Source organism: Typopeltis vanoorti, chromosome 13, assembly GCF_054136105.1.
Source record: "Typopeltis vanoorti isolate ZY-2024b chromosome 13, IOZ_Tvanoo_1.0, whole genome shotgun sequence".
Classification (NCBI taxonomy): domain Eukaryota; kingdom Metazoa; phylum Arthropoda; class Arachnida; order Uropygi; family Thelyphonidae; genus Typopeltis; species Typopeltis vanoorti.
Genome location: NC_143561.1, coordinates 3,078,222 through 3,093,839, shown reverse-complemented (window position 1 = coordinate 3,093,839; position 15,618 = coordinate 3,078,222). Strand labels below are relative to the sequence as shown.

The window sequence follows — 15,618 nt, the reverse complement described above, 5'->3', positions numbered from 1 at the left end:
TTTTATGCAACTACAGTTTCCTCTCTGATGATGGCTGGTCATTTTCAGATTGAAACACATAGTCTTTGAATAAATAGTATTCACTCCTTTCTTTGTGTTATCATGTGTATTGAAGAAAATGTTGGCTCTTTAAGACGCCTTGATACAATCACACCTGGACTACTCTGAAAAGATTTGGTTGCAGAGTTCCAAAGGGATTAAGCTGTGGAAGGGCTGCAAAGAACAGATACCTCGATGAGTCTAAGGACTCCCTGGAGTTGCCCGTAATTATGGAATGTAGTCTGAGGACAGATTGAGAATATGTGGACTGCAGACACTAGTAGACAGAAGAAAGAGAAATTATATGATAAAGGTTTATAAACGTCTGAGAGGGCGTTATAGGATATCGGCTGATATACAGATATAGAAAGAAAGGATATTAGGAAAGAACTTGACATTGTTAGCATTCAGGAATGTATGAGCAGAGATAAAGTCACAGAGAGTATGGTTACTTAAACAGACAGAGAGAGAGATAAAAGTTAGCAAAACAAGAGTTTTTTTTTTTTTTTTTTTTTTTTTTGCCAGGATGGCTGGAAAGCCAGAGGAAGACCAAGATCTGATATTATTTTTGACAGATAAGAGATTAATTTTGAGAGAGATTGTTGATAAAAAGCCAATAATGATGTAACTCTTTCATGTCATATTATCATGAATATCCTGTAAACCTCCTGAGGGCACATTATCAGAAATTTTATGATAATGATAATAAGTCAGCCTGGTTGGCTGAGTGGTTAGCGTATCCACTCTCCAGCCAAAAGGCTGAGGGTTTGAATCTCGCAGTGGGCATGGATGTTTGTGATTGTCTTTGAAAATACTAGTGGTGTTGGGCAGTAAATGGTGTTCGTGTATGTGACGATTGTAGTTGCGATTCATTATAGTTGGTGGATTGAGTGGTGGAGACGGAGAGTTGTATGTAGAGTAGGTCCGCTGTCATGATGACTCTTTGGACTTCATGGAGATGTCATGTAATAATAATAATAAGTTGATTCCATCATATATCTCTTGCAAGCATGAGATATATGATGCTAGTTAAGCCCAACTTTCCACATGCCACAGAGGCTGTGTGATAATATAGTTCATTTAAAACATGCCAAATATTTAACATTAATCTGAAATTTTATCCATTGCAGATTAATGTATATTTCTAAGAAATATTAATTCCTTAAATAAACAGAAATATGCACAAAAAAGATAAATGCCATCAGATATTATTTCTGGGAAAATTCCCATGTTATAAATTTTTATTTTTATGGCTATTCAACCTACTTTTGTTAAGGAGTATCCCTTATTTTTGTATATCGTCTTTTTTACACAAACCTTAGGGCATTATTGATGTGTTATAAAGCTATATGAGGAATAATATATAGGAAGAGAAATCGGACATACCTTTTTTGTTGTTTGGCTGGCTCCTTATTCGGTAGCATCCTGGCTGTGGCGATGTGTATATCTCTGCTGTTGGGGGAAGGGGTTGTAGAAAAATGGAGGGGGAAGAGCAATGTGGGAAAATTATTATTCAAAAACCCAGGTTTTTTATATATAATAATATTATTATTAAGGGTGGGTGGAGAATGCTAGGGCAAGGGAAGTGAAAAAAAGAAACTTTTTTGGAGAAGAGAAAGGATTGATGGGATAGGGTCAGGGGTGGGAGTAACGTGGAGTGAGCAAAACCAAGCGTCATCCTCAAGACTCACAGGAAAAGTGGTTGGAATGTCATGATGGCTTGGTGGTACTGTCTTTGGTATGCTTGTGTTATTTCCTATTGGTCGGAGTCGTGACCTAATTTTTATGTTATGTTACATCATTTTTATTTATTTATTTTTTTTACAAACAATGAAATATTGTACACCTATTTCTACTGGTAGGTGATTAATTTAAAAAAATGTGTAGATCATTGTTTCATCAAATACCAGTTGGTGACTATATATATATAATTTAAGTAGGAATGTTTGGATCTTTCTATACATCACATTTACAAATGAACATCATCATTATATTGAATTAAAATGCAAAAAAAATTTTGTCAATTTTTTTTTATATTTTAAAAAAGTTCCTTGAATAATGGCTGCCTCTGAATTTGTACACACATATGCTCTATGTAGTGAGTTTCTTGCCAAATTTATCTGGCAGATATCTCTCAAATATTCTGTCAGTACTCCATTAAAATCAAACAATGAATTTTTGATCATTTATACATAAAAACTTAGAGGTCTGAATTGTGTCATTCCAAATACATTTTACACTGATACTGTCTCTATAAAATCAGGCTGAATATCATGAAGAGTGGAAATTTCTATACATTGCAACACCTGCAACAACAGCTAGAACACTTCCCATGATAAGACTCCAACTTCTTAGCTGTAATTAAAATCAAATGTTAGTCAGAACAAGAGTTTGATCAGATGCATTATATATATATATATAAATATAAAATGTATATATGTGTGTGTGTGCATGTGTACATACACTACTTGGAAAAAGTCAATAAACACCACAGTGCGAGGAACAAACATGCCCACCTTAAAATAAAATGTAGGACCTCCTTTCACTGTGATGACAGCAGCAATCCTACAGAGCATTTTTTCACAAGCCTACAATAGCGATCATTAGGAATTTTGAACCATTCTTCCTGTAAGCATTCAATGAGGTCCTTAAATATTGCAGGGCAGACCTCACCCAAAGCTCCAGTTTATCCCACAGATGTTCAACAGTTTACATCAGGGCTCTGTGGAAACCAGTAAAGTATAGTGACCTTTATGACATTGTCAACTGTCTTGCTGAAAGAGACAATGGTCAGTTCCATAGAACTACTACAAAGTAGAAAGCATTGACCTGTCCAGAATGTTCAGTACCTCTTGGAGTTCAATGTTCGTGGCACTAAAAACAGAAGTCTAAGGCTAAAACAAAAAAAAGAAGACTAATACCATCACACTGCAACTACCAAATTTCATAGCTGGGATTATGCACTCGAGTAGGAGACGTTCACCAGGCATTTGCCACACCCATCCATCTGATCAGTAGAGGTTGCAGTGTCACACCATAACACATCTTTACAAGCTTCCAAGTCCAATGAACACATTATTTGCACCACTGAAAACAACGCTGGATGTTGGTGTGGTGTGGGTAATGTGGGAGCTTGCACACGGAAATTCATATTGTGATTCTTGGTTCTGAATGTAAATTAAAGATACCAAGAAATTATATACTTGGTTTAATCCTTTATCCAAGTGTAAGCACACAAAGTTTGCACCTGAAGTATTTTCAGGACTGGGACAACTCGTATACTGAAGTTAATGACTTAAAATCACTTGCCTTAGTATCCCATAATGCAAAGCACATATCCTTGTGGACATGTATAATGCTATGTATTATGGGAAGGGTCACTCCCACTAATGAGACCTTTATCGAGGTCTCATCAGTGGGAGCCAGACTCAGAGGTAATACCAAGGTTGAAGTAATGCAGAAGTCATATTTTCATATACGAGTAGCCAAAAAGGATACTAAGGCAAGTGATGTGAAGTCATTAGCTTCAAGATATGAGTTTCCCCAGTCCTGAAAATACTTCAGGCACAAACTTTGTTTGCTTACACTTGGTTCTGAATGTGTTTATTCAATTAGAGTTCCAGCTGATGCCTGGAACACCACATTCGATGTGTTCATTGACAAATGGCGTTTTTTTTTTTTTTTTTTTTACATATATTATCCTTTGTAGCACACTCCTACAGTCATGTTCGGTGGTGGGTTATCCACTGCAGGTACCACTTGTAGTTGACTCCATGCACTTCATCTCAATATGGTATCACACTAATTGTTGGCCCAATTTGTCAATAATTTGCCAAAGAGATAAGTATTTTAGAATGACATGCCTGTAAAATGGCATTCTATCACAACACCTCTTTCAAACATCAGTTCCCTTCTTGCAGCCATTTCATCCAGAAACAGCAGAACCTCATGCATATGGGGATGTCCACTGTTTTCTTTCCAAGTAGCATGTATATTTTTATCTTTGCATTCAAATTCGGGTGATTATAATAATTTTAATACACTATGCATTAAGCAAAACTATTTAGAAATGAGAATAAGCAACAATTTTTTTCATTCTTTTAATCTTTTCAATACCTATTGATTCAAGTAGGTGAAATTAGCTTACATGCAAATCACAAAAGTAATCCTCGTCAGCATGGAAAGGTACATTCCCCACACTACTCTGAACTGCCATTCCCAAACTAAACCCTGGTTCTCCAAAAGATGTGCCAAAGCTGTACAAATGAAAAACCAAACATATCATTACTGGCTCAAATCAAGAACTCTCCTTTAGAGCTTATAATGAAGCCAAAAATAGATGCTAAAAAAAATTATCAATACTTTCAAAACAGGGTTCGAAAGAGCAAAATGCAGGAAACTAGCAGCCTGTCCAAACCGCAGCTGAGCCTTTGGTCTCTCACAAATGCAACTGGCTGTAACTTCTGCCTAGCACTATTCCCACCTCTATCATACCCAGTTGGCATTCCTCCAATTGTCCTGAAAGTTTGTGCACCAGAACTGACTCCCACTCTATGCTGCCTGTATATACTCTGTTACTCCACTAGTATCTAACCCACAACCTGGAAATTGGCCAATATTCAATCCATTTCCAAGAAGGACAACAAATCACTGCCGCCCAACTACCTCTATTTCACACATCTCAGTCCTGTCTAAAGTAATGGGAAAAAATCATCAATTCCCAACTCCTACACTACTTTGAAGGTACCCACGTAACAAACGACTGCCAGTATGAATTCCATCACTGCCGATCAATAGTAGATCTGTTCACATGTCACCCATCTCTGGACAAATGCCATGGAGAAGTTTGGCAAATCTCAAGTGGTTGCACTTGATATCTCCAAAGCTTGTAACCAGGTCTGACACAAAGGCATACTAAGAAAACTATCATTGTTTGGTCTGTCTCAGGTCTTATGTAATTGGATTGCCAGCTTTTTGTCTGGGTGCACACACACTGTACGTAATGGTGAATGGTTCTTTATCCTCTCACCATTCAACTAATGCCAGGATTCCACAAGGTTCTTTCCTCTCACCAACTCTCTTTCTGCTATATATCAATGACTTACTTCAGCTGATGTCTGACCCAATCCAGTTTTGCAGATGACAGCACATTGCACTGTTCCCTTTCATTTGATAAATCTTAGTCTACAGTACATAACTCACCTCAACCTACAGAACATTAACCACTACTGCCCTCAATTCTGATCTCCAAGCCATCCTCCAATGGGGTTCAAGATAACCTCATCAATTTCAATGCTAATAAAATCCAGTCCTATCTTATTTCTCATAAAAAAAGAACCATTTTTTTCCCAGTATTATTTTTGACAATACTCAAATTTCCAGACAAACTGAGATTTCTCTTCTAGGAATTACCCTGACATCAAGCCTCTCCTGGCATAAACACATTACAACCGTTGCATCCTCAGCTTCAAAAAAACTAGGATTTCTCTTATGCTCAAGATGTTGCTTCACCCCTCAATAACTGTTAACCTTATACAAAAGACAAATCTGCCCAGCAATTGAATACTGCTCTCACATCTGGGGTGGGGGCCCCTAAAAGCTCCCTCAAAATACTTCACTCAATACTAAGGAGAGCAATTAGACTTATTAATGACCATCTCTTACCAACTCACTCTCCCCACTTTCACACAGATGATAGGTTTCTGCTATATGTATATTCTACAAATATTTCCATGGGAAATGGTCATCTGAAATAGCATCAATAATTACCCCGCTTAGTATTAAGTTCATTGGAACACATGCAGCTGCTGTTCAACGTCCCTTCCCAGACCACCTTGAACAAACAGAACAAGTTTCTTTTCCTCTTCCTTCATCCCTGCAACTGCTGTATTGCAGAACAGTCTTGCCCCTGTTGTGTTTCCCAAGAAATACGATATACAGTCTTTTAAATCAAATATAAAGAAGTTCCTCCTTCCCAAGCAATACCCATATACAGTACCAATGTAATATAAGTTCATCAACCAACCTCTCGTGTATGGGCTCAACATAAAAAAATAAACTAGAACTTAACACAATAATGCAGTTTGTCCTATTCTCAGTTGGGTTCATCACATATTACATCAACTATCTCTTTTATAGGAGTATAAACTTAACTGGTAAGGAAAAAAAAAAACTTTTGATGTCTAAATCTAAAATTAGCTAACTTACTCAGCCAAAAAACAGCAAAACGAAGTTCCTCCTATCAGAAACTGGATTTGAAGAAAGATTTTAACACTCTTTTCTATCAAAACAAAATATGACATTGCAGCTAAAGATCATTAAAAATATCCTTGAATATTTATTTTATTAACATACATGGCATTACCACAAACAATAGTGCACTTAGAGGCATTCCAACTGGGCCTGTTATTTCTCACAGATCTTCAAAATTATCCAAATTATACTCTACATGTCTTTTTCCATCAGAAAAATAGTGCTTGTGCTTCCAATAGTCCTACAATCACCTGTAATCTACTAAACATTTCCTTGTTACCAATTTGTTGGATTCATTTGCTGTCTTTATCATCCACCAAATTCTGATAACTATCCTGACGTCTCTGATTATTTATCTATGGAGCTTCACTTTCCATAGTTCAAACACTCAGACAGTGAATGCATCTTGTTTAAAGACTTTAATGTTCACAACTTGAACTGGCTCTTCTCCCACCCCTTCTAATTTCACTGAGGAAGTCAGAAAAAAATACCAACGTATTCTGGTGGATAGATGAATAATTTGCATTAGATTGCTACTAACAGCATTAATCCTCCTCATCCTAATAATATCTTCAGAATGATTTTTTACATTTTTACTCTCAAATCATGTCTTTCACTCAGCCATTTCTCAATCTCTTGTCTTATGGCATTGTAACAGTATCAAACAGAATGACTTCTGTGATTTCTACTCATTTGTAAGGGCTGGCCGAGTGGTTAGCATATCTTCTATCTCTCCAGCCAAAAGACTGTGGGCATGGATGTTTGCGATTATCTGTGAAAATACTAGTGGTAGTTGCGGTTCGCTGTAGTTGGTGGAGACAGAGTTGTAGAAAAGGTACCCTCCCTTGATGAGTCTTTGGATTCCTTGGAGGTGTCACGTAGTAGCATTAATAATAATAATAATTTTCATGGTCAATTAATGTGTTCTCACCAACAAGTGTGCCAAAGCAACTCAAAATTATTAAATAAATAAAACTGAGTACAATAAAACTAGTAAGAATTCAGCATACTAAGTTTGCAATAACTGTAATTAAAAACATCAACAATCTAAACCTAACTCAGAATGATCAAACACAGAAAACTTTTTTTTTTCCTACTGAAATGGCAGGCATGCCATTTCAGTAGGTGGATAAGGAGTGGAGTGCTAATTTTCTATAAGGTCTGTAACAAGAGGTTACAGGCAAGAGGTTTCATTTAAAAAAACATGACTTGACCTCTTGTTACAGACCTTATAGAAAATTAACATCCCTTATCCACTCCACTAAAGACCAAACACTCCCCTAGACCTACCTGGTGTATACCAGGTCCCTTGCAGCTGTAAGTTGTCCTACTTTGGCCAAACAGGAGGACAGCGAATATCAGAATTTCAGAACACAAGGATTACATCCAGTTTCACCAGTACAACCACTCTGGTCTTGCAGACCATGCTCTGGATACACGCTACAGAATACGGTGGAAGAAAGCCACAATAATACACCATAGCAAGTTCAAATTTGAAAGACTATTCATGGAATCGGCCTCGACCCTAAGAAACATGCTAAACCTCGACAAATTTAGTTGCATGAGACTGCTCCAAATTTGGGAGGCTTACATCAGGAGACCTTCAGCCCAACGGCCAAGTATATCTACATAGCCTGCTAGGGGGCACCATCAAGACTTTTAGGAAACCATAGCTTCCTTGTTTCATTCTCATTTACTGTGTTTAGTGCCTGCGTGCACGTGTGTTTACTGTAAGTTCCTTTGAAGATGGCAACGTGACATTGTCCAAATATTGAAAATATGTTAAAGTTTAATTTAATGTATATTCTATTGTACGTTGAAATTTCCTTAAGTTATTTAGTAAGCTATACGTTAAAGATACCAAGAAATTTTCTATGCTTGGTTTTAATCCTTTTCTCAAGTGATATATATATATATATATATATATATATATATATATATATATATATATATATATATATATGTTACTCCTACCCAGTGCTTTTTTCCTGGAAAAAAAGGTGCCGGTACTCACCATGAAGATATTATTACAGCAACTTCCACACTTTTAACATATCCTCCGATATACCATTGTCTCGCTTTGTGTGCTGCACTCTCCTTATGATCATAAATCTTTTTTCTTAATGGCATTAACTGTTGTTTGCGAGATTCTCCAAAATGACTGATTTTACCATTTGACCACTCCGCTGAAATTTTCGTTCCCATGTGTTTATCAACGACAAGATTTCCGACATCACAACACGCTTTGCAGCCCAACATTTTATTCTTGACATACAGCAACTCGTTTCTCTCGCAGAAGTCATTTTTCTGCAAAAATGTCAAACATTCGGGCCAATCATTATCAGAAGCTGCTTCCTTTTGACCACATGGATTTCGTCTTGGTTTCGTGATCCTCTTCACCAAGTGTATTTTTGGTGCTAGTTTTCTGTTTTACAGGATCACAAGTAGATTCAACAATTTCTGTTTCTTGAGCCTTACTTTTTTTCTCATTGGCATAAAGTAAGTACTTATTTTACTCATTTTGAACAATGATTGCACTGATTTAACTTAGGTTAATTCAAAACTCACGTGAACACATGCCTGTTGCAGAGTTAATATAGAATTAATACACTGATATTGGAGGCAATCGGAAGTGAACAAAACTTCCTGTTTCTGGTTACGTACCAACCTATGAAACAAGAAAGCAGGATACCAACTTATGAGTAATCAAAACTGAAAATTCAATTTGTGAACACAGTACCACCTACCAGAATATTTATAATACATTTTGCTGTCAATAAATTGCAAATTTTTAAAAGAAAAAAAAGGTGCCAGTACTGCATATCACCAGAAAAAAAGCACTGCTCCTACCAATGAAAGGTAATTTGCAAACCTATAGTACATTTTGTACCATGCATAGATGGGCTAAGGATTTTTATTTTTTTTTTCAATAATTTATCAATTTTATATATTTTTTGGTATTTTAAATTTATTTTTTTTACACAGTCAGGAAACCCTGCCCTAGAGACCAAACATGGAACTTTTTCAAGTCACTTCAGACCTTCAGTAAGAAGGGCAATGGTCTTGCACCATGCAACAACATTCATCTCCCACCTAAAGGCAATCACAAACATCCATCTACAGCAGAATTCAAACCTGCAGCCTGTTGGTTGGAGAGTGGGTACACTAACCACTTGGCCAATCAGTCTGCATGTATTAATGAACTTATCTCACAAGTCTCAAATTCTATCCACAGCTTTTCTGATGATAGTAAACCTCAATTTCTCTTGTTCATTTGACAAACCTTTGTGCTCAAAATGATCTGGACTTAAAAACTTTCCACAGCCATTGTCTTAAACCCCCAATTTCCTTGTCATTTTCCAGTAGTGAGGAGAGCCTAGTGAACACATTCTTGTTTTTTACTATAAGGACAATATTACTTCATTTCCCCCTTACTTTTGTTATGCCAATTCTTCAGACACAACCAGATTTTTCTTCTTCAGCTGTCTTACATGCCTAGTCCTTCCTGGCACAAAATTACATCAAACACTTCTTCTGCAGCTTGTCCCACTTAAGTAGGATTGCTGATTTTAGTGAGTGTCCTCCACATCCTCCTGTCTTGGGCTGTAACCACATCCAAGTTCTTCATCTTCAAGTCCTCCTCCTCCAGCTCCCTCCATCTCTTCTATGGCCACCCGTGCTTCCTTCTCCCCTGCATTACCTTTCTTCCCACATACTGGTCCTCCCTCCTCATCACATGACCAAACGATCTCAACCTTGCCTCCTGTATCTTCACTTCTAATTTTGTAACTTTCACTATTCCCTTTACATAGTCATTTCTCAGACGATCCTTTCTGGTTACCTTATGCATCCACCTAAGCATTCTCATCTCTGCTACTTCCATCCTACTGATGTTATTTTTCCTCAGGGCCACAGTTTCCATAGCATATGTCATAGTTGGTATCACTACTGTCCTGTAGATTTTGCCTTTTAGATTGATCAGCACCCTCTTATCGCATAGCACTTCAGCCATCTCTCTCTCTCTCTCTCTCCAGTTCCTCCATCCAGCTTGTATCCTGCATCTCACTTCTTTCTCAGCCTCTCCATCCTCTTTCATTGTTGAAGCTAAGTATCTAAAGTCCCTAACCTACCTGATGAAATTTCCTTCCAGCTCCAGATCAATAAACACCAGATGTAGCCCCCGTTGTTTCTTTCGAAACTTTTCCATCATCTGCCATAACACAAAAATAGCATCTGTTGTCGACTGACCAGTCATGAAGCCAAATTGCTCCTTTGCAATCTCTACATTCTTCCTCAGTCTTCCATCAAGAACCCTTTCTAGAATTTTCATTATGTGGGACATAAACTTTATTCCTCTGTAATTCTTACAGTCTTGTGCATCCCCTTTACTTTTCCTCCACTCCTCTGGTATATTTTCCTGTTGGCAAACTTTTATGAACAGGTCTTAAATTAAATTTTCTAAACAGGATTAAACTAAATTTATTATTTATGAACAGGTCCTACAGCAGGTAAATTCTCTCTTTCCCCAGTGCCTTCCATGCCTCCACTGGGATCCTGTCAGGGCCCACTGATTTTCCATTCTTCATCCTCTTTATGGCCTCCTTCACTTCCAATCTACTGATGTCATGAACAATCCCCTCATAAGGCTGCCCATCTTCTCTGTGAGGCCTCGCATTTTCCTCATACAAAAGCTCTTCAAAGTATATTCTCCATCTGTTTCTTATATGTATATCTCTCCTTAATACTCTTCCTCCAGTCTTTGGTCTGCCTCACATGTAAGATGTCTTTTGATGCCTTATTTCTATATTTTGCCAATTGATAAATTTTTCTATGTTCTTCCTTTGTTTCTAATTGATCATAAAGATCTTGATATGCCATGGCCTTCGCCTGTGCAACAATTCTTATGGCTTCTCGCTTTCTCTCTCAGTCCTCTTCCACTCTTGACTAGTTCCACCTCTGCTTTTCCTTCCTCTTAGTCATCACTGCTTCTTGTACATTATTACTCCAGCAGCAACACTCCTTCTGCTCTCTAATCTTTCCAGACGTTTCACCAAGCACCTTGATTGTCCAGTTCAGAATTGCTTTTGAATTATATCTCCATCAATCTTGTACACTTATATTCCATCTAAAATCCTTTCTAATACCCTCTCTTTAAAATTTCATCCAACACTATATATCCCAATTCTTCCCAACCTCATACTGGCAATAAAGCATCGATAACTTCCTTATAAAAAATTGATACTATGCAAAAACACAAACAAGTAGCTTCAACACTTCCTGGCATACTTTCAAACATACACACACACACACACACATATCGTTTTTGTGTTATTGGTTGTTACCTCATATGGGTAACAAAAAACATTCAGATGAGCTAATGCTGTAGCAGCTGTTAGAAAGTTGGTAAAAACAAGATTCTCCCCTCCCACTGGATTTTATATTTTTTGGTAAGATTTTTTTCCCAACTGCTGTGAAATTAAACTTGCTTTTCTTTTTCAAGTTGTTGTTAGATGGATTAGTGGTTTTGAATTTATGACTGAAGCAACTAAGGCTATGAGGTCAGAGTATTATGTCTATAAATTTCTTGTTCTTATGGCCAATTTGTCTGTTTTGCTGGGATGAAAAGACTGAGCTTTTGAAAGGGAAAACCCTGCCACCTCTGTATGAGATGATGTCAGAGTAATTAAATAAAGAGTAAGAACATTTAGGGAAAAGACAGATGCGTAACATCCATGCAGATTCTTCCGTCAGACATAGTCTGGAAGCATAAGTGGCAGTAGGAATAATGCTGTGCTGATTAAGAAGTTTCCAGATGTATTTACTATCACAACAAGTCCCTACATGGTGGGTAGCCTGCAGAATTACTTTACTACTATACCCTTTCAGTGAAAGGGATTCTAAATCTCTACAAAATGTTTGGCATGCCCTGAAAGAGTATCACTCACAATGCATGTGGAAAATGGTGATGGGAGACAGTTGGATCCTTTTGCAGCAGAATTACTTGCCAATATTGGCAACTTCATTTGCTGGAAACAGCACATACCAAAAGGGGGAAGAGAGAGAATGTCAAGTGATCAGAAAAGAATTAGTAGTAGTTGGTATTTGCTAGCCAATTCCATGGATTTGAAGAAACATTCTGTGGTTAGTTTTCAGTATTGAGACCACATCATAATGTGGTCTCAATACCAAAAACTAACCACAGAAATGTACATTTGCATTAAAGAAACATTGTTAGTTTATGTGAATTTAAGCACAGGGAGGCCAATAATAACAATAATTATGTTTGTGGGATGAAACATCTGAGTTCTCTAGAATGAAAAACCTCTGCCAGTCATTGTGTGAAACCAGCTAAATAACCATTAGATGGTGATAAGAATCTAGTGGTGATAATGTAAATTTAATTAGGTATACTATCATGGTGTCATACTTACCTCAAGGTCTCACTTTAGTGAGTACGGGCATGGCAAACCCGAGGTACCAGATGCTGGACCATGCCTTACTTCATGTAATATACATCTGTTATATTATTCTGTAGACTGCTCTCGCCCCTTCTTTCTTTGCTTCTTTCTCCTCTCCTTGCTCCTTCCCCCCTGATGCTATTAGAGTATTCAAGGGCTAGGGGTGAATCTTTCCTATCTTGCTAAGTCATTTCGTCTTATGCAGCCACCGAAGGAGGCAAGCTAGCCTCAATAGGTGCCAGTCCCAAGCCCGTATAAATGGCAAGGTTTGATGTTAGGAAGGGCATCCAGTCTTTTCTTCACTGCCAGCTCTAGCTATGACATGAGTCAAAGAGAAAATGACATAAGGGCTAGGGTGTTCCCCTTAAGTGAAACGCAGCCACATCGCACTACAGCTGCGAGAAGTGGACAAGGGCTACCGCATCAAGCCCAGCAGGTGGAGAGGATGTTGCTAGTGGGAACAATGAATGTTGGAAGCATGACTGGAAGGGGAAGAGAGGTGGCAGACAAGATGAGGAAGAGGAAGTTGGACATTTTATGTATGCAGGAGACAAGGTGGAAGGGGGGAAAGGCAAAGGAACTGGGAGATGGATATAAATTGTTCTACCCTGGAGTGAATAACGAGGGAAGAAATGGTGTAGGAATTGTGGTGTGTGGCAGAACGTAGGGCAGAGTACTGGAAGTGGGTAGAAGGCACGACAGGATCATGCGAATGAAATTGGGTCTTGGAGAAGAGCGGGTGGTCGTATTATGTGCATATGCCCTGCAAGTTGGCTGTACCACAGAGGAGAAAGATGAGTTCTGGAATGTGTTAGATGAAGAAATGAGGGAATTGGAAGAAAACAAGATGTTGATTGTCGGAGGAGACTTGAACGGACACATAGGGAGACAGAATAGAGACTGTGAAAAGGTGCATGGTTGCCACGGAGTGGGAATGATGAACCAGGAAGGAGAGAGGGTTGTGGACTTTGCAGTAGCGTTTGATCTGGCAATTGTGAACTCGTTTTTCTACAAGAGGGAAGAACATTTGATAACATTTAGGAGTGGTAACAACAGTTCACAAATTGACTACATTTTGACTAGAAGAAAACATCTTAAGGTTGTGACAAATTGTAAAGTAATTCCAACAGATCAAGTGGCACAGCAACACTGACTGCTGTGCACAGAATTTAAAATAAGATCGAAGATAAGAACCTCTGGAAGCCATGGGATGAAGACAATTAAGTGGTTTCGTTTAAAAGAAGAGAGTGTGAGGAATCGTTTTAGGGAGAGGGTGTTAGAGAGGATTTCGGATGGACTGGAAAGTGTACAAGATTGGTGGAAACATAATTCAAAAGCAATCCTGAGCTGTGTGTGCAATCGAGGTGCTTGGTGAGACATCTGGAAAGATTAGAGAGCAGAAGGAGGGTTGGTGGTGGAATAATAATGTACAAGTGGCAGTGACAGCTAAGAGGAAGGCAAAGCAGAAGTGTGATGAGTCAAGAGTGGAAGAGGACAGACAGGTGTACAGAGAGAAAGCAAGAAGCTAAGAGAGTTGTGACACAGGCGAAAGCCATGGCATATCAAGATCTGTATGATCAATTAGAAACAAAGGAAGGACAGAGAAAAATTTACCAACTAGCGAAATGTAGAAATAAAGCAGCTAAGGACATCTTAGCTGTTTTATTTCTACATGTGAGGCAGATCAAAGATGCTGAAGGAAGAGTATTATGGAGGGATGTGGACATAAGAAACAGATGGAAGATATACTTTGAGGGACTTTTGAATGAGGAAAATGCTAGGATTCACAGAGAAGATGGACAGCCTTCTGAGGGGATGGTGCAGAACATCAGTAGAGTGGAAGTGACGGAGGCCATGAAGAGGATGAGGAATGGAAAATCGGTGGGCCCCGACAGAATTCCAGTGGAGGCATGGAAGGCACTGGGGGAAGAGGGAATTGACCTGCTGTGGGACCTGTTCATGAAAGTTTGTCAACAGGAAAATATACCCAAGGAATGGTACTCTTGTCCCCATCTACAAGGGTAAAGGGGATGCACAAGACTGTAAAAATTACAGATGAATAAAGTTGATGTCCCACACAATGAAAATTCTAGAAAGGGTTCTTGATAGAAGCTTGAGGAAGGAGGTGGAGATTGCAAAGGAACAATTTGGTTTCATGCCTGGTAGATCAGCAACAGATGCTATCTTTGGGTTACAGCAGATGATGGAAAAGTTTCGAGAGAAACAACGGGAGCTACATCTGACATTTAATCATCTGGAGAAAGCATACGATAGAGTGCCAAGGCAAGAAGTCTGGAGGTGTCTAAGGGAGAAGAAGGTTCTGGAGAAATATGTCAGGTTGGTGCGGGAGATGTACAAAAATGTGAAGACAAGTGTTTGGACCTGTCTGGGACAGACAGAAAGTTTTCAAGTAACAGTTAGCTGGCATCAAGGGTCAGCATTAAGTCCATTTCTGTTTAATATTGTGATGGAGGTGGTGACAGAGGAGGTGAGAGAAGATGCACCTTGGACAATGTTGTATGCAGATGACATCTTGCTGTGTGCAGATTCAAGAGAAGAAGCGGGAACTAAACTGGAAAGATGGAGAAAAGTACTGGAAGAGAGCGGTATGAGACTGAGCAGAAGTAAGACAGAGTATATGTGTTGCACAGTGGGCGGTGGACAGGAGACAGATCTGGAGCTGGAAAGAAATGTCATCAGGAAGGTGAGGGACTTTAGATACTTAGGTTCAACAGTGGAAGAAGATGGAGGAGCTGAGAAGGAAGTGGGATGTAGGATACAAGCGGGTTGGAGGAACTGGAGGGAGATGGCTGGAGTGTTATGCGATAAGAGGGTTCCGATCAATCTAAAAGGCAAAGTCTATAGGACA

General features: G+C 38.6%; 1 protein-coding gene across 1 annotated transcript in view; it reads right to left on the bottom strand.

Annotated features, from left to right (window-relative positions):
* Nucleotides 1-2,054: 2,054 nt before the first annotated feature.
* zda (peptidyl-prolyl cis-trans isomerase zonda) overlaps nucleotides 2,055-15,618 on the bottom strand; it is a 308,048-nt gene continuing 294,484 nt past the window's right edge. The window contains exon 12 of the mRNA XM_090402905.1: nucleotides 2,055-2,394. Within this exon, the coding sequence (XP_090259031.1) occupies nucleotides 2,311-2,394 (84 nt within the window). The 3' untranslated portion in view covers nucleotides 2,055-2,310. The remainder of the gene's footprint in view (nucleotides 2,395-15,618) is intronic.